This window comes from Lampetra planeri, chromosome 38 (genome assembly GCF_965212315.1).
Source record: "Lampetra planeri chromosome 38, kcLamPlan1.2.h2, whole genome shotgun sequence".
In the NCBI taxonomy this organism is placed as follows: Eukaryota; Metazoa; Chordata; class Hyperoartia; order Petromyzontiformes; family Petromyzontidae; genus Lampetra; species Lampetra planeri.
In genome coordinates, this window is record NC_136144.1 from 3,518,270 (window position 1) to 3,538,876 (window position 20,607).

Consider the following 20,607-nt stretch of genomic DNA (forward strand, 5'->3'; position numbering starts at 1 on the left):
GGGCGAGGCGGATTCACAATGCCACCAATATCCCTCGTGGTGCACTGAGGTAACGACAGATCGCTCGTGCATCACGTGCCTCTCTCTGACGTACTCGTGTCGTCACAGTGCTGGGTTTGTGACCTCATCTCCGTCGACCGGGGCGGCGGCGGCGGCGCAGCGGCGTCGCTCGCGCTGCCCCTGCAGTCACGGGGACCACGTTGGGTCGTGGGGTCGTGGGGTCGTGGGTTTGGTCGTCGACTCGTGCGCCCTGCTGCGACCCGCCACTACAGGGATCGATTTGGCGTGACGATGAGGGCGACTTGCCGGCGGACATCGATCCCGAATGCTCGCGATGCGTGCGCAAGGATCGGTGCTTGACCTTCATGGAGGCTTTCGCCGCGTGCGCACCGTCCCGTGTCGATTCTACCTGTGCCAAATTCCCCGTGGGTCTTCTACGGTGGAGACGGACCTCGGGGGGGGGGGGGGGGGTTGATCGCACGTGACGGTTGCACGGTGGGGCAGAACCTGGATCCTAACCCACGACTCTGAGGGGCCCGGCTCTGGGCTCTGGGCTCTTAGAGCCCTGAGTGTCGTGGTGAGTGGGGATTGAATTGTGGTGTCGGTTGGTAACGCAGTGTGTGTCGTTGTGTGTGTGTCTGCGCGTGTGTGTGTCTGTACGTGTGCGTCATGTGTGTGTGTCGTTGTGTGTGTGTGTCCGCGTGTGGTGTGTGCCTGCGTGTGTGTGCGCGCGTGTGTGTGCGCGTGTCCGCGTGTGTGTGCGTCTGCGTGTGTGTGTGCGTCTGCGTGTGTGTTTCGTTGTGTGTGTGTCTGTGTGTGTGTGTCGTTGTGTGTATGTGTGTCTGCGTGTGCACGCTCAGGCTCAAGCATGAGAACATCGTTTCCCTGGAGGACATTTACGAGAGCAAGACGCATCTCTACCTCGTCATGCAGCTGTGAGGACGCTCACTCTCACCACCACACTCACCACTACACTCACCACCACACTCACCACTACACTCACCACTACACTCACCACCACACTCACCACCACACTCACCACTACACTCACCACCACAATCACCACCACACTCACCACTACACTCACCACTACACTCACCAACACACACTCACCACCACACTCACCACCACACTCACCACTACACTCACCACTACACTCACCACCACACTCACCACCACACTCACCACCACACTCACCACCACACACTCACCACCACACTCACCACTACACTCACCACCACACTCAGCACTACACTCACCACCACACTCACCACTACACTCACCACCACACTCACCACCACACTCACCACCACACTCACCACTACACTCACCACTACACTCACCACCACACTCACCACCACACTCACCACCACACTCACCACTACACTCACCACCACACTCACCACTACACTCACCACTACACTCACCAACACACACTCACCACCACACTCACCAACACACTCACCACCACACTCACCACTATACTCACCATCACACTCACCACCACACTCACACTCACCACCACACTCACCACCACACTCACCACCACACTCACCAACACACACTCACCACCACTCTCACCACCACACTCACCACCACACTCACCACCACACTCACCACCACACTCACCACCACTCTCACCACCACTCTCACCACCACACTCACCACCACACTCACCACCACACTCACCAACACACACTCACCACCACACTCACCACCACACTCACCACCACACTCACCACCACACTCACCACTACACTCACCACCACACTCACCACCACACTCACCAACACACACTCACCACCACACTCACCACCACACTCACCACTACACTCACCACCACACTCACCACCACACTCACCACCACACTCACCACCACACTCACCACCACACTCGACAACACACACTCACCACCACACTCACCACCACACTCACCACTACACTCACCACCACACTCACCACCACACTCACCACCACACTCACCACCACACTCACCAACACACACTCACCACCACACTCACCACCACACTCACCACCACACTCACCACCACACTCACCACCACACTCACTACTATACTCACCACTACACTCACCACTACACTCACCACCACACTCACCACCACACTCACCACCACACTCACCACCACACTCACCAACACACACTCACCACCATACTCACCACCATACTCACCACCACACTCACCACTACACTCACCACCACACTCACCACCACACTCACCACTACACTCACCACCACACTCACCACCACACTCACCACTACACTCACCACCACACTCACCACTACACTCACCACCACACTCACCACCACACTCCCCACCACACTCACCACCACACTCACCACCACACTCACCACCACACTCACCACCACACTCACCACTACACTCACCACCACACTCACCACTACACTCACCACTACACTCACCACCACACTCACCACTACACTCACCACTACACTCACCACCACACTCACCACCACACTCACCACTACACTCACCACTACACTCACCAACACACACTCACCACCACACTCACCACTACACTCACCACCACACTCACCACCACACTCACCACTACACTCACCACTACACCCACCAACACACACTCACCACCACACTCACCACCACACTCACCACTACACTCACCAACACACACTCACCACCACACTCACCAATACACTCACCACTACACTCACCAACACACACTCACCACCACACTCACCACCACACTCACCACCACACTCACACTCACCACCACACTCACCACCACACTCACCACCACACTCACCACCACACTCACCACCACACTCACCACCACACTCACCACCACACTCACCACTACACTCACCACCACACTCACCACCACACTCACCACCACACTCACCACCACACTCACCACTACACTCACCACCACACTCACCACCACACTCACCACTACACTCACCACCACACTCACCACCACACTCACCACTACACTCACCACCACACTCACCACTACACTCACCACTACACTCACCACCACACTCACCACCACACTCACCACTACACTCACCACCACACTCACCACCACACTCACCACCACACTCACCACTACACTCACCAACACACACTCACCACCACACTCACCACCACACTCACCACCACACTCACCACTACACTCACCAACACACACTCACCAACACACACTCACCACCACACTCACCACCACACTCACCACCACACTCACCACCACACTCACACTCACCACCACACTCACCACCACACTCACCACTACACTCACCACCACACTCACCACCACACTCACCACTACACTCACCACCACACTCACCACCACACTCACCACCACACTCACCACCACACTCACCACCACACTCACCACCACACTCACCACTACACTCACCACTACACTCACCACCACACTCACCACTACACTCACCACCACACTCACCACCACACTCACCACCACACTCACCACTACACTCACCACTACACTCACCACCACACTCACCACCACACTCACCACTACACTCACCACCACACTCACCACCACACTCACCACCACACTCACCACTACACTCACCAACACACACTCACCACCACACTCACCACTACACTCACCACCACACTCACCACTACACTCACCACTACACTCACCACCACACTCACCACCACACTCACCACTACACTCACCAACACACACTCACCACCACACTCACCACCACACTCACCACTACACTCACCACTACACTCACCAACACACACTCACCACCACACTCACCACTACACTCACCACCACACTCACCACTATACTCACCACTACACTCACCACTACACTCACCACCACACTCACCACCACACTCACCACCACACTCACCACCACACTCATCACCACACACACCACCACACTCACCACTACACTCACCACTACACTCACCACCACACTCACCACCACACTCACCACTACACTCACCACTACACTCACCAACACACACTCACCACCACACTCACAAACACACTCACCACCACACTCACCACTATACTCACCACCACACTCACCACCACACTCACACTCACCACCACACTCACCACCACACTCACCACCACACTCACCACCACACTCACCAACACACACTCACCTCCACTCTCACCACCACACTCACCACCACACTCACCACCACACTCACCACTATACTCACCACCACACTCACCAACACACCACCACTCTCACCACCACATTCACCACCACACTCACCAACACACACTCACCAACACACACTCACCAACACACTCACCACTACACTCACCACCACACTCACCACTACACTCACCACCACTCTCACCACCACACTCACCACCACACTCACCACCACACTCACCAACACACACTCACCAACACACTCACCAACACACTCATCACTACACTCACGAACATACACTCACCAACACACATTCACCACCACACTCACCACTACACTCACCACTACACTCACCACTACACTCACCAACACACACTCACCAACACACACTCACCACCACACTCACCAACACACTCACCACCACACTCACCACTACACTCACCACTATACTCACCACCACACTCAACAACACACTCACCAACACACACTCACCACCACACTCACCACCACACTCACCACCACACTCACACTCACCAACACACTCACCATCACACTCACCACCGCACTCACCACCGCACTCACCACCACACTCAACAACAACCGCCATTCGCCACTAACTGGCGGTGACGTCACCACGACGCTTGTGCCAGGCCATGTGCACCTTGAGGCCACGTGAAGTGTCGAACGCCCGCTGGCAGGAGGTCACTGGGCAGGCCCAGGTGCCACGGGTCGACTGACCGAGATGACCGAGATGACTGACTGATGCACCACCTGTGCCCCCTACTGTACCAACTTGCTGTGCTTTAGCCACCCGGCGATCCGCTCGTTGTTGTGAGCGTCGCTCTTCCGCCCTCCGTTGTTGTTGGAGGGCGACTGCCTCCAACTGCCAAGTAGCGTCCTTCACGAGCCTCCTCCACAGAGGCCGATCGTGACACCGCTGGTACCAGTCATCGGCAAGTCCACTCAGCTCCACGTCCTCCTGTACCACATCACTCCATCTCTTCTCTAGCCTGTGCCGCGCCCGTTTAGCCCCCTCGATCCGGCCGAACAAAAGCTGTTTAGGCATGCGGTGGCTGGGCATGCGGGCTACATGACCCAGCCAACGCAGCCTTGCCTGCCGGAGGAGCTCACCGATGGGACTTTGCCCAGATCTTTCAAGGATTTTTGAGCTCCTCACACAATCCAGACTGGTTAAACCCAGGATGGATCGTAGGCAGGCCAGCCTAAATGTTTCCAACCGGCGAAGATGCTCGATTAGGGGGGTCCACGTTTCGCAAGCGTAGAGAAGTGAGGGAATGACCGTGGCCGAGAAGATCTGAAGCTTCTTGCGGAGCGACAGACCAGGTAGCTTCCACACAGCGTTACGCAACCGATGAAAATATATTGCCGCTCGACTGATTCGGAGTGAGACCTCTGCTGTTAAACTGGAGCCGGTCATAAGCACACTGCCCAGGTATGGGAAACTCTCCACTCTCTCCACAGCCGCCCCATCACCGATTGGGAGTTGTGGGGGTGGAGTGTCCGATGATACAAAATACCCAGGCAGGTGCTTAGTTTTGGTGGGGCTGATGGTAAGGCCCCACCTCTTAGTGGCACGCTCCAGTCTCAGCAGCAGCGTCTCCAACTCGTCTTCTGAATGAGCAGCTATTACCAAATCATCGGCATACATAACGTGGTTGACCAATAGGGAGCCATTCCTTGATCGCACCCGGGCGTCGATCAGCCTCCCATTATATCTGTACCAAATGGAAATTCCCCCGGTACAGCTATTGAAGGCTTCACGAACTACGCGGTCAAAATAGATGTTAAATAATGTGGGAGCCAGAGGACATCCCTGTCGCACCCCAAGGTGTACAGGGAGAGGCTCTGACTCCCGGCTACGTAGTTTTACCCGGGCCCGCTCACCATCATGAAGGTCCTTAATGATCGTGAGCAGAGGGTCAGGGACTCTGAAAGCACGAAGAACAACCCAGAGCCCAGGCCTACTGATGGTATAATAGGCCTTGACGAGGTCACTCACCACCACACTCACCACCACACTCACTAGCACACACTCACCACCACACTCACCATGACACTCACCAACACACTCACCAACACACTCACCAACACACACTCACCATGATACTCACCACCACACTCACCACCACACTCACACTCACCACCACACTCACCACCACACTCACACTCACCAAAACACTCACCACCGCACTCACCACCGCACTCACCACCACACTCAACACCACACTCACACTCACCAACACACTCACCACCACACTCACCACCACACTCACCACCACACTCATACTCACCACCACACTCACCACCCCACTCACCACCACACTCACCACCACACTCACACTCACCAACACACTCACCACCGCACTCACCACCACACTCACCACCACACTCACACTCACCAACACACTCACCACCACACTCACCACCACACTCACCACCACACTCAAACTCACACTCACCACCACACTCACCACCACACTCACACTCACCACCACACTCACCAACACACTCACCACCACACTCACACTCACCACCACACTCACCACCACACTCACACTCACCACCACACTCACCACCACGATTCACCACCACACACTCACCACCACACTCACACTCACCACCACACTCACACTCACCACCACACTCACACTCACCACCACACTCACCACCACTATTCACCACCACACACTCACCACCACACTCACACTCACCACCACACTCGCTCCTGCCCTCACACTGTATTTGGGCCAGGGATCATCTTCTGCATAATTAGCAGATCTTCTGTATCCGTGTGTTTGTGTAACCGCGCGTATGTTTTTTGACGCAATCGCTCGGGGAGCGGTGGCGCAGCGGTTAGCGCACTTCGCTACGAACCCGTCGGCCCGAGTTCAATTCCTTCTCAAGGCCAACACCGGTTACGACTATCTGAACCGGTCCTGGGGCTCCTCCCCTAGGTCGACTCAGCCTCAATTGAGTACCTGGTGCGGTGTGTAAACATCGCCACTGGGGAGACAAAGGCGGCCGGGCGTAGTGCTGGCCACCCACCCCCTCGTGTGCCGTGCCGCCCTTCATAGGTGCTCGCTAACAGCACTTGCCCCTACAGTCTGTCAAGGCTATACAAGGGATCTTTGTCTTTGTGTAACTGTGTGTATATGTATGTGTGTATGTGTGTGTGTTTGTATATATGTTAGCCTGGTATTGTATGTGTGTGTGTGTGCGTGCCTGTGAGTGTGTGTGTACGTATGTGTGTGTGTGTTTGTATATATGCTAGCCTGGTATTGTATGTGTGTGTGCGTGGCTGTGAGTGTGTGTGTGTCATCTCTAGAGAATCAGACTCTGCGCTGCGTTCCCAGCCTCAGGAAAACAAACAGAATCCTCTAATACACATTCTGCCCGACATCAAATACCACACGCACACACACACATACAAAGATCCCCCATATAGCCTTTCACACACTATTGGGACAAGTGCTGTAAGTGAGCCCCTATGAAGGCCGGCATTGCAGGTGAGGTAGTGGGTGGCCAGCTGTCTCCCCAATGCTGATGGATGCACACTGCGCTGGATACCATTTAAGGCTGAGTCGATCTAGGGGAGGCTCAGCATCAGTTTGGATAATCGCCACTGATTTTGGTCGTGGGCGAACATCATACTCGGGTCGCCGGGTTCGGAGCGTGATGCGCTAACCACTCCCCACACCAGCACACAAGCGCACACACAGCACACACACACACAAACACACACACAAACACACACACAGCAAACACACACAAACACACACAAACACACACAAACACACACACACAAACACACACACACACAAACACACACACAAACACACACACACACACACAAACACAAACACACACACAAACACACACACACACACAGCAAACACACACACACACAAACACACACACACACAAACACACACACACACACACAAACACACACACACACAAACACACACACAGCACACACACACACACAAACACACACACACACAGCACACCAGCACACAAGCGCACACACAGCACACACACACACAAACACACACACACACACAAACACACACACACAAACACACACACACAAACACACACAAACACACACAAACACACACACACACACAAACACACAAACACACACACACAAACACACACACACACAGCACACACACAAACACACACACACAAACACACACAAACACACACACAAACACACACAAACACACACAAACACACACACACAAACACACACACACACAAACACACACACACACACAAACACACACACACAAACACACAAACACACACACACAAACACACACAAACACACACACAAACACACACAAACACACACAAACACACACACACAAACACACACACACAAACACACACACACAAACACACACACAGCAAACACACACAAACACACACACAAACACACACACACAGCACACCAGCACACACAAACACAACAACGCACAGACACACAGCACACGACGTACGCACAGCCCTCGTGCAAGTCCACTGCGGTATGCAGGCCTCGTGTCTTGGCCATACTTCACCGCACTGGTTAGATGGATTCAGGTTGGCGGAGGTGGAGCGGTGGGTGGATCAGTTCGTGTCGTCGCCACTGGTGTGAGCCGGGGCTGTGAAATCCACCCTCGGTGTCGCCCGGGTTCACCGTGCGTGACAGTGGTGAGTCAGTGGTGAGTCAGAGGTGAGTCAGCGGTGAGTCAGTGGTGAGTCGGCGGTGAGTCGGTGGTGAGTCAGCGGTGAGTCAGCGGTGAGTCAGCGGTGAGTCAGTGGTGAGTCGGCGGTGAGTCGGTGGTGAGTCAGTGGTGAGTCAGTGGTGAGTCAGCGGTGAGTCAGCGGTGAGTCAGTGGTGAGTCGGCGGTGAGTCGGCGGTGAGTCGGCGGTGAGTCAGATGTGAGTCGGTGGTGAGTCAGCGGTGAGTCGGTGGTGAGTCAGTGGTGAGTCAGTGGTGAGTCAGTGGTGAGTCAGCGGTGAGTCAGTGGCCCCGTGTTCTGCAAGAGACGGACAGTCCAAGTTGGTCACAAATCGAATGGGGCCGATGGTCTCAGTAGGAAGTCGGCAAACCTCACTCTGACTGGAGGCGCGACGACCCCCACAAGCTGGGGTCGAGGTGGCTGCTGCACGCGGCTTGTGTTGAGGCCGTCCATAAATGACGTCACGCACCTAGGGCGGGCGGGGGGGGGGGTCAGACATTTGTGACGATGTGTGACGAGGGGGGGGGGGTGTTTGAGAAACGTGACATCACATCAAAATGCGCAACTTTAAATGAATATAGACATCACGTTCTACTTAATTAAATAGACTTTTTAATGTTTTATCCTACTACATCAGAGTGCAGCGCCACATTAAATACACTACAATGACAATAGTTTAAAGCGATTTGAAGCATGTTTTTTTTTGGGGGGGGGGGGGGGGCAGAGCTTTGTGACGTCATATTTGAGAGGGGGGGGGGTCTGACTTTTTGTGACGCCGTGTGACGAGGGGTGGGGAGGGGTCAAAAATCGTCCAAAATTGCGCCGCGGGTGGTTTGAAAGACGCTCAGTCCCAATCCCGTTCCTGATTCAAAAATATGCGGCGCGACTTTCTAGCATGATTGTCGCCAGCATGATCGTCACACTCCTGGGCTCGCGAGAGCCAATTAACGATGCCGAGTTGAAACATGACATCGAATTTCACTGAGCTAATTTCTGGAACCAGATCTCGACGCTCCATCTCCGCAGTGACCGCGCTGTGCGGGTGCCCCCCTCCTGCGGCCCGTCACCGTGGGCCCTCCTGGCTGCTCCCCGCCGCGCCCGGGCACGGATCGCGTCTCTCCACATTCGCGAAAGGCGCCCAGGGTGTGCACGCGTCGCACTCTGAACTCCTCGGTCTGCTCGGTCTCTGGGGGCAATGTCGCCGAGCACGCGACTCTTCCCCTCCGCAGGCCAGAGGTCGCAAACGGGTTTTGATTCCTTACCCCCCGTACCCGGCCGCACCAGGGTCGCAAACGGCACGTGTTGTGTATCGGTGTGCAGTGCGTTGTGTTGCCGGGTATCGGGTAGGGTAGCCGGGTATCGGGTATCGGGTAGGGTACGGGTATCTGGTAGGGTACGGGTATCCGGTAGGGTACGGGTATCGGGTACCCGGTTGCGACCTCTGCCGCACGCCCCGTCGCGCATTCTCTTCGGCGCGCGCTCCGATCTCCCGGCGTCCGTGCCGCCGAGTCGGAGGCCGTGGCGAGCGGCCCGGGGGGCTCGCTGCGGGGACGTCCCTGGTGGAGGTTTCATCTCGCGAACTGCGGCCTCGGTCACCTGGGGGGGGGCACGGGGGGGGGGGGGTCCGGGGTCTCACCTGGGGGGAGGGGGGGGGGTCCGCCCAGGGACGGTGATCAAGTAAACGGTGCTCATCCTATGAACAGACTGGCCCCAGTCATGGGAATGTGGAATGGCCACACTGGCTAAGGTGAAGAGCACTGCCTCGTTTTGGGCCGGGGTTTGTCCGAGTTGCCTGCGATCCTCGCCTTGTCCGCCGGGTGTCGCTGCCCACTCCACCTTCCTCTGGCCTCGCCACGAGCCGCGGGCAGCTCGGCGGAGCTTGTCAACGCAAACAAACAACAACAACAACTCCTTTCAGATTGTCTCAGGCTGCGGCATGGAGACCGTGCAGGAGCAGTGGTGAATGTGTACGTAGCAGCAATACGGAGCGTGCCGTGTCAACACGACGCACCGCTCACCGACACACAACACGTGCCGTGTCAACACGACGCACCGCTCACCGACACACAACACGTGCCGTGTCAACACGACGCACCGCTCACCGACACACAACACGTGCCGTGTCAACACGACGCACCGCTCACCGACACACAACACGTGCCGTGTCAACACGACGCACCGCTCACCGACACACAACACGTGCCGTGTCAACACGACGCACTGCTCACCGACACACAACACGTGCCGTGTCAACACAACGCACCGCACACCGATACACAACACGTGCCGTGTCAACACGACGCACTGCTCACCGACACACAACACGTGCCGTGTCAACACAACGCACTGCTCACCGACACACAACACGTGCCGTGTCAACACGACGCACTGCTCACCGACACACAACACGTGCCGTGTCAACACAACGCACTGCACACCGACACACAACACGTGCCGTGTCAACACGACGCACTGCTCACCGACACACAACACGTGCCGTGTCAACACGACGCACTGCTCACCGACACACAACACGTGCCGTGTCAACACAACGCACTGCTCACCGACACACAACACGTGCCGTGTCAACACGACGCACTGCTCACCGACACACAACACGTGCCGTGTCAACACAACGCACTGCACACCGATACACAACACGTGCCGTGTCAACACGACGCACTGCTCACCGACACACAACACGTGCCGTGTCAACACAACGCACTGCTCACCGACACACAACACGTGCCGTGTCAACACAACGCACCGCACACCGCTACACACAACACGTGCCGTGTCAACACGACGCACCGCACACCGCTACACACAACACGTGCCGTGTCAACACAACGCACTGCTCACCGCTACACACAACACGTGCCGTGTCAACACAACGCACTGCACACCGCTACACACAACACGTGCCGTGTCAACACAACGCACCGCACACCGCTACACACAACACGTGCCGTGTCAACACGACGCACCGCACACCGCTACACACAACACGTGCCGTGTCAACACAACGCACCGCACACCGACACACAACACGTGCCGTGTCAACACAACGCACCGCTCACCGACACACAACACGTGCCGTGTCAACACAACGCACCGCTCACCGACACACAACACGTGCCGTGTCAACACAACGCACCGCACACCGACACACAACACGTGCCGTGTCAACACAACGCACCGCTCACCGACACACAACACGTGCCGTGTCAACACAACGCACCGCACACCGACACACAACACGTGCCGTGTCAACACAGCGCACCGCTCACCGACACACAACACGTGCCGTGTCAACACAACGCACCGCACACCGACACACAACACGTGCCGTGTCAACACAGCGCACTGCTCACCGATACACAACACGTGCCGTGTCAACACAACGCACCGCTCACCGACACACAACACGTGCCGTGTCAACACAACGCACCGCTCACCGACACACAACACGTGCCGTGTCAACACGACGCACCGCTCACCGACACACAACACGTGCCGTGTCAACACGACGCACCGCTCACCGACACACAACACGTGCCGTGTCAACACAACGCACCGCTCACCGACACACAACACGTGCCGTGTCAACACAACGCACCGCACACCGACACACAACACGTGCCGTGTCAACACGACGCACTGCTCACCGACACACAACACGTGCCGTGTCAACACAACGCACTGCTCACCGACACACAACACGTGCCGTGTCAACACGACGCACTGCTCACCGACACACAACACGTGCCGTGTCAACACAACGCACTGCTCACCGACACACAACACGTGCCGTGTCAACACAACGCACCGCACACCGCTACACACAACACGTGCCGTGTCAACACGACGCACCGCACACCGCTACACACAACACGTGCCGTGTCAACACAACGCACTGCTCACCGCTACACACAACACGTGCCGTGTCAACACAACGCACTGCACACCGCTACACACAACACGTGCCGTGTCAACACAACGCACCGCACACCGCTACACACAACACGTGCCGTGTCAACACGACGCACCGCACACCGCTACACACAACACGTGCCGTGTCAACACAACGCACCGCACACCGACACACAACACGTGCCGTGTCAACACAACGCACCGCTCACCGACACACAACACGTGCCGTGTCAACACAACGCACCGCTCACCGACACACAACACGTGCCGTGTCAACACAACGCACCGCACACCGACACACAACACGTGCCGTGTCAACACAACGCACCGCTCACCGACACACAACACGTGCCGTGTCAACACAACGCACCGCACACCGACACACAACACGTGCCGTGTCAACACAGCGCACCGCTCACCGACACACAACACGTGCCGTGTCAACACAACGCACCGCACACCGACACACAACACGTGCCGTGTCAACACAGCGCACTGCTCACCGATACACAACACGTGCCGTGTCAACACAACGCACCGCTCACCGACACACAACACGTGCCGTGTCAACACAACGCACCGCTCACCGACACACAACACGTGCCGTGTCAACACGACGCACCGCTCACCGACACACAACACGTGCCGTGTCAACACGACGCACCGCTCACCGACACACAACACGTGCCGTGTCAACACAACGCACCGCTCACCGACACACAACACGTGCCGTGTCAACACAACGCACCGCACACCGACACACAACACGTGCCGTGTCAACACAACGCACCGCTCACCGACACACAACACGTGCCGTGTCAACACAACGCACCGCTCACCGACACACAACACGTGCCGTGTCAACACAATGCACCCCACACCGCTACACAACACGTGCCGTGTCAACACAACGCACCGCTCACCGACACACAACACGTGACGTGTCAACACAACGCACCGCTCACCGCTACACAACACGTGCCGTGTCAACACGACGCACTGCTCACCGACACACAACACGTGCCGCGTCAACACGACGCACCCCACACCGCTACACAACACGTGCCGTGTCAACACAACGCACTGCTCACCGCTACACAACACGTGCCGTGTCAACACGACGCACTGCTCACCGACACACAACACGTGCCGTGTCAACACAACGCACCGCTCACCGACACACAACACGTGCCGTGTCAACACAACGCACTGCTCACCGCTACACAACACGTGCCGTGTCAACACAACGCACCGCTCACCGCTACACAACACGTGCCGTGTCAACACAACGCACCGCTCACCGCTACACAACACGTGCCGTGCCATCTAACACGGCACGCAGCATGGAACCTTCCTAGCACCGCATTGACTCGACGCTTTGGACTTCTCGGTGTTTTATAGTCAGATGACTCAAGGAAGCTGCCACCAGTGACCCCCTCGCCATTACTCCGAGGTGAATGCCCGATGAGATTATCGTGACATTTGAATAGTTACATTTCGATTTAAAGCTTTCGTGACTGCAGGGATTCATCTTCTTGGTTATTTCGGTAAAGTCACGTAGAAGGGAAGTAATAAAATAATAAAACATAATAAAATAATTCTCAAGACCAGGTCTTCACCTGAGGACGGCTGCTTGCGTTGTGGCCGAAACGTCGTGAGAATTATTTTATTATGTTTTATTATTTTATTACTTCCCTTCTACGTGACTTTACCGAAAGAACCAAGAAGATTTGAATAGTTTTTTCACAATGAGCACGTGACAATGATGATTGCATCAATTCAACTTTCGCGACGATGGAATCGGCAGCTTGGGTTCGTGTGAGGACAGCAACACACACACACACGTGCGCAAAGACAAAGTCCCCCCGTGTAGCCTCCACATGCTATTGTGGCAAGTGCTGTTAGCGAGCACCTATGAAGGGGTTGTCCGTCTCCCCAGTCACGATGTTTACTACGCACCGCTCCGAGTACCCGTGTAGGGCTGAGTCGACCTAGGGGAGGCACGGGACAGGTTTCAGATCGCCGTCTGTTGGCCGCGAGCGGGGACTCGAACTCGGCTGGCCCGGTTCGCAGCACAATGCGCTAACCGCTGCACCGCCGCTCCCCACACAGTCGCGCGCACGCTGGCACGCGCGCGCACACTGGCACGCGCACTGGCACACGCGCGCGCGCATTGGCGCGCGCGCGTGTGCCAGTGCAGCAAACAGCCACAGTCAGACCCCTGTCTGTCTCCGTCTCTCCCATTCCAGGCGAATCGGCGAGCAGCCGGAGAGAGAGAGGGGGGCGAGACGGCGCTCGCTGGCAACGGTCTTGGGCCTGACCCAGATGTGTGTCTATAGACAAAGACAAAGCTCCCCTGTGTAGCCTACAGCCATCGTTGGGGGCGGGGGGGGGGAAGTGCTTCCAGTGAGAACTTAGTAGGACCCTGCACGGCATTCGAGAGGGTAGCAGCGGGGCGAGCACCGCGCCCGGGCCGCCTTTGTCTCCCCAGTGCTGATGTCCACCCACCGCAGCAGGTATCCAGGTGGGCGTCGTGTGTTCTCACGCCATGTGGATGTGTGTGGGTGCTGTGCCTTCGGAGTGTGGCGTTCGTGAGCCGCCGAATGAGGAACGGCGAGTGGACACGGACTCTCCGTCTCTCTCCTTGCAGCCCCCTCGCCATGGCCGGCAGCAGCAGCAGCATGGGACCTTGAAGTTGGCATTGAGCTCTTGAGCACATTGCTGCCCTCACAGGCAAGAACCAGGCTACAGTCTACATTACAGACTGCCAGTACGATCAACGAGGTGAAGAACCAGGCTACAGTCTACCTTACAGACTGCCAGTACGCTCACCCAGCTTAATAACCAGGCTACAGTCTACATTATAGACTACCAGTACACTCACCCAGCTTAATAACCAGGCTACAGTCTACATTATAGACTGCCAGTACACTCACCTAGCTTAATAACCAGGCTACAGTCGACATTATAGACTGCCAGTACGCTCACCGAGGTTAAGAATCAGGCTACAGTCTACATTATAGACTGCCAGTACACTCACTCCGATTAGGAACCAGGCTACAGTCTATATTATAAACTGCCAGTACACTCACCCAGCTTAATACCCAGGCTACAGTCTACATTATTGTTTTTATAATTTTCTTTTTATTCACTTTATTACTATTTTTGTATCTCCGTGACTTTACCGAACGAACCAAAATAATAGAACAGTCTCTCTCTCTGTGTGTGCGCGTGTGTGCAGTGTAGTCAAACACGCCAGCGGTGTGGGCGGTCCTCCTGCCCCCTGTTTGCTTAGTAAGTTTAAACAGATGTGTGGGTGCGGTGGGTGGCGGTGAGGTAGTGGTGGGTGTGGTGGCGAGGTAGTGGTGGAGGTGGTGGCGAGGTAGTGGTGGAGGTGGTGGCGAGGTAGTGGTGGGTGTGGTGGCGAGGTAGTGGTGGAGGTGGTGGCGAGGTAGTGGTGGAGGTGGTGGCGAGGTAGTGGTGGAGGTGGTGGCGAGGTAGTGGTGGAGGTGGTGGCGAGGTAGTGGTGGGTGTGGTGGCGAGGTAGTGGTGGAGGTGGTGGCGAGGTAGTGGTGGAGGTGGTGGCGAGGTAGTGGTGGAGGTGGTGGCGAGGTAGTGGTGGAGGTGGTGGCGAGGTAGTGGTGGAGGTGGTGGCGAGGTAGAGGTGGGTGCGGTGGCGAGGTAGTGGTGGTGGAGAGGTAGTGGTGGAGGTGGTGGCGAGGTAGTGGTGGAGGTGGTGGCGAGGTAGTGGTGGAGGTGGTGGCGAGGTAGTGGTGGAGGTGGTGGCGAGGTAGTGGTGGAGGTGGTGGCGAGGTGGTGGTGGCGAGGTAGTGGTGGAGGTGGTGGCGAGGTGGTGGCGAGGTGGTGGTGGAGGTGGTGGCGAGGTAGTGGTGGAGGTGGTGGCGAGGTGGTGGTGGAGGTGGTGGCCCACGTCTCTCCCTGCTTGCGGGCTTGGCCGCCTTTCCCGCAGTCGACCACACCCCGGTCACACTTCCCAGTCAACACGAGGTCCACTACGATCAGAACCGTGCAGATGACTGCGATGACGTTCAGCGCAGCAACACCGGCACCAGATCTCTGTGCAAGTCGCCTCCTGCTGCCACCCCAAAACAAACGCCCAAATCCCCAGACTGCGATGGGATGGGCTGAGCGAGGCCAGGTGGCTGGTCGTGGTGTCTCTCTGCAGCTCGGCGGACTCCACGGAAACATTCCTGCGCGTGGTTCCCGTGCCGTGCGCGTGGTTCCCGTGCCGTGTGCGTGGTTCCCGTGCCGTGCGCGTGTGTTCCCGTGCCGTGCGCGTGTGTTCCCGTGCCGCGCGCGTGTGTTCCCGTGCCGCGCGCGTGTGTTCCCGTGCCGTGCGCGTGGTTCCCGTGCCGCGCGCGTGGTTCCCGTGCCGGGCGCGTGGTTCCCGTGCCGTGCGCGTGTGTTCCCGTGCCGTGCGCGTGTGTTCCCGTGCCGCGCGCGTGGTTCCCGTGCCGCGCGCGTGGTTCCCGTGCCGGGCGCGTGGTTCCCGTTCCGCGCGCGTGTGTTCCCGTGCCGCGCGCGTGTGTTCCCGTGCCGCGCGCGTGGTTCCCGTGCCGGGCGCGTGGTTCCCGTGCCGGGCGCGTGGTTCCCCTGCCGCGCGCGTGGTTCCCGTGCCGCGCGCGTGGTTCCCGTGCCGGGCGCGTGGTTCCCGTGCCGGGCGCGTGGTTCCCGTGCCGGGCGCGTGGTTCCCGTGCCGCGCGCGTGGTTCCCGTGCCGCGCGCGTGGTTCCCGTGCCGCGCGCGTGGTTCCCGTGCCGCGCGCGTGGTTCCCGTGCCGGGCGCGTGGTTCCCGTGCCGGGCGCGTGGTTCCCGTGCCGGGCGCGTGGTTCCCGTGCCGGGCGCGTGGTTCCCGTGCCGGGCGCGTGGTTCCCGTGCCGGGCGCGTGGTTCCCGTGCCGCGCACGTGCCATGAAGGTTCGCGCCTCCGATGTGCACGGTTGGCTATTATGTATCGGCCTCATTGTCACGTGTTCATTGTGAAGCGCAACACAGATGGATACAAGATTCACCGCGCCTGCGGGATGGGCTGCCCTCCAGTGCAGTGCGGAGCAGGCCGGGTCGCGGTTGATGTCGAAGGCCCTCTCGTGAGGGCTGCAATTAGCCAGTAATCCCAGAATGGGGGGGTCCATAGTGGCCGTCACATCGGGAGGCTTGCTCCTGCCATGACAATGTGGAATTTGCACCGCTGGCTTGAGGCTGCCTGATGAGATGAGCGATTCCCAGCGCTCGTTTTCGAGCAGAGAGACTTGTTGTGGGCTCGGGTTGATCTTATCCTTGCTTCGTGGACGGCGTCTCTCCACTGCGAGTGCTTGGCTCGTGTGTTTATTGACTTATTTGCGGGTATTTATTTCTCTAAGCCACTCGTATTTGTTTGCGTTGCGTTAGAATGCTCTGTGTCCACATGCGATGGGATCGCGCCGCGCGTGTGGTCCGGACGTAGCAGAGACGCCGCGTCCCCTCGCAGCCACGCGACCCTGCGGCCGGGCTCATCCTCGCCGCCACGGTGACCACGTGGTGCACGGAGAAGGCGACCCAGCGCCGTGTCCGTGATCACGACCCAGCGGCGTGATCGCGACCCAGGGCGGCTCGGGCGGCTCATCATGGCCGTGTCCCAGAGCCGACACTGTGGCGTTGCTGGGTTCAAATCCCCGGAAGCCGACCCTGGTGAGAGTGGGGGAGTGTGGTGGCTCATGGCCTTGGGCTTCTCACCGCTGGTTACTAAATCAGATCACATAAAATTTGGTCCAAATTCCAGCTCTGAGGAGTACAAAAACAACCAGTTTGCCACGTGATGAACCCTTTTGTTTGTTGGGCTTGTAAACAAAACATCGGTCAGCGCCAGGTGCGCATGAGAGGCTGCTGAAAGGGACTTTTTGTAAGCAGCGCGGAGTTTCTGTTGTCGTTGTTGTGAAGTCATCTGTGGGACCCGCTCTGTGAACCTGCCCAGCGGGAGCCTCCGAGCGGATCACCTCTCACCATGCCATGGTGGCGACAAAGACACGGAGACACACAGAGAGGATTCGCTGTCAAGTAACGAACGAGTCGCAGTGGGACGAGTGTCTATATTGGGAGTCAGATGCGAGGAGCGATTCTCGGAGAGACGGCAGCCGCTGCCTTCGAGCGCTCTGCTTGCGGACCCCAGCGCTGCGTGGCGTCTGCAAGGTTTACGGCCCCAGGCTTCAGAGGGAAATGTGATGGGGGTTGTTTCGGGAGAAGAAAAAAAACAAGCAGTGGGTGATGGATGGATGGCAGTGCCGGATTAAGCTCGTGCGGGGACTGTAGCATATGTTGTTATAAAGGGGCCTTAAATATAAAAAAACACGTAAATATAAAAAAAAACATACAAAATTTACTTGCATAGTAAAGTGATTGTATTTTGTCATTTGCTATACAACCAGATAATACGACAAATCGCTAACCTTAAACACCCAGTCGTTCGTAAAAGTTGAAGGCGGTATAGTACTATAGTAATAGAGCAAGTGCAGAATCACTGAACCGCAATTGATACCTTGAAAGCATTTAGCGCGGGGCCCTTAAAAGTGCGGGGCCCTTAAAAGTGCGGGGCCCGTAGCATGTGTAGCTACTCGGATAATCCGGCAATGGATGGATCTTGGGAGTGAAAAATGCATTGGAGGAGTTGGCTGGCGACGAGTTACTTCTGTTTGCTCGCAGTTCAGCGGTCGGCGCGTCACGCGGCGATCCCGACGGGTGATTTATGACACACGGAGCAAGGCCTTGAATCTGGAAGGACACTCGCAAGACGAGCTGCTGCAGATTCTCCATCCGCCGCTCATCAGCGGCGAGACGGGAATGCGCACGCGACCGGGCGGCAGCTCATCCCCGGGGTCGTCTTTCAAACCGACGCCCTCGGCGCGGAGCTTCGCGGTTCCACTCCGGCAGGCCGCCCTGGATAATGCCGATCCCCTGCTGTCTATTGGGAAAGGTGTCGGCCCAGTGCCGGATTATCGTAGTAGCAAAAGTAGCTGCACGTGTGGTAGCTGCACGTGTGGTAGCTGCACGTGTAGTAGCTGCACGTGTGGTAGCTGCACGTGTAGTAGCTGCACGTGTAGTAGCTGCACGTGTAGTAGCTACTACACGTGTAGTAGCTGCACGTGTAGTAGCTACTACACGTGTAGTAGCTACTACACGTGTAGCTACTACACGTGTAGTAGCTGCACGTGTAGTAGCTGCACGTGTGGTAGCTGCACGTGTAGTAGCTGCACGTGTAGTAGCTACTGCACGTGTAGTAGCTACTGCACGTGTAGTAGCTACTGCACGTGTAGTAGCTACTGCACGTGTAGTAGCTACTACACGTGTAGTAGCTACTACACGTGTAGTAGCTGCACGTGTAGTAGCTACTACACGTGTAGTAGCTGCACGTGTAGTAGCTACTACACGTGTGGTAGCTGCACGTGTAGTAGCTACACGTGTGGTAGCTGCACGTGTAGTAGCTACACGTGTAGCTACTACACGTGTAGTAGCTGCACGTGTAGTAGCTGCACGTGTAATAGCTGCACGTGTGGTAGCTGCACGTGTAGTAGCTGCACGTGTAGTAGCTACTACACGTGTGGTAGCTACACGTGTGGTAGCTACACGTGTAGTAGCTGCACAAGTAGCTACACGTGTAGTAGCTACGGGCCCCGCACTTTCAAGGGCCCCACGCTAAATGCTTTCAAGCTATCAATTGCGGTTCAGTGATTCTGCACTTGCTCTATTACTACAGTACTATACCGCCTTCAACTTTA

At 56.9% G+C, this 20,607-nt stretch overlaps 1 protein-coding gene across 1 annotated transcript in view; it reads left to right on the forward strand.

The window, feature by feature from the left end:
- Positions 1 to 20,607, forward strand: part of LOC144731203 (calcium/calmodulin-dependent protein kinase type 1-like) — an 86,269-nt gene that overhangs the window by 31,167 nt on the left and 34,495 nt on the right. The window contains exon 3 of the mRNA XM_078612198.1: positions 861 to 935. Within this exon, the coding sequence (XP_078468324.1) occupies positions 861 to 935 (75 nt within the window). The remainder of the gene's footprint in view (positions 1 to 860; positions 936 to 20,607) is intronic.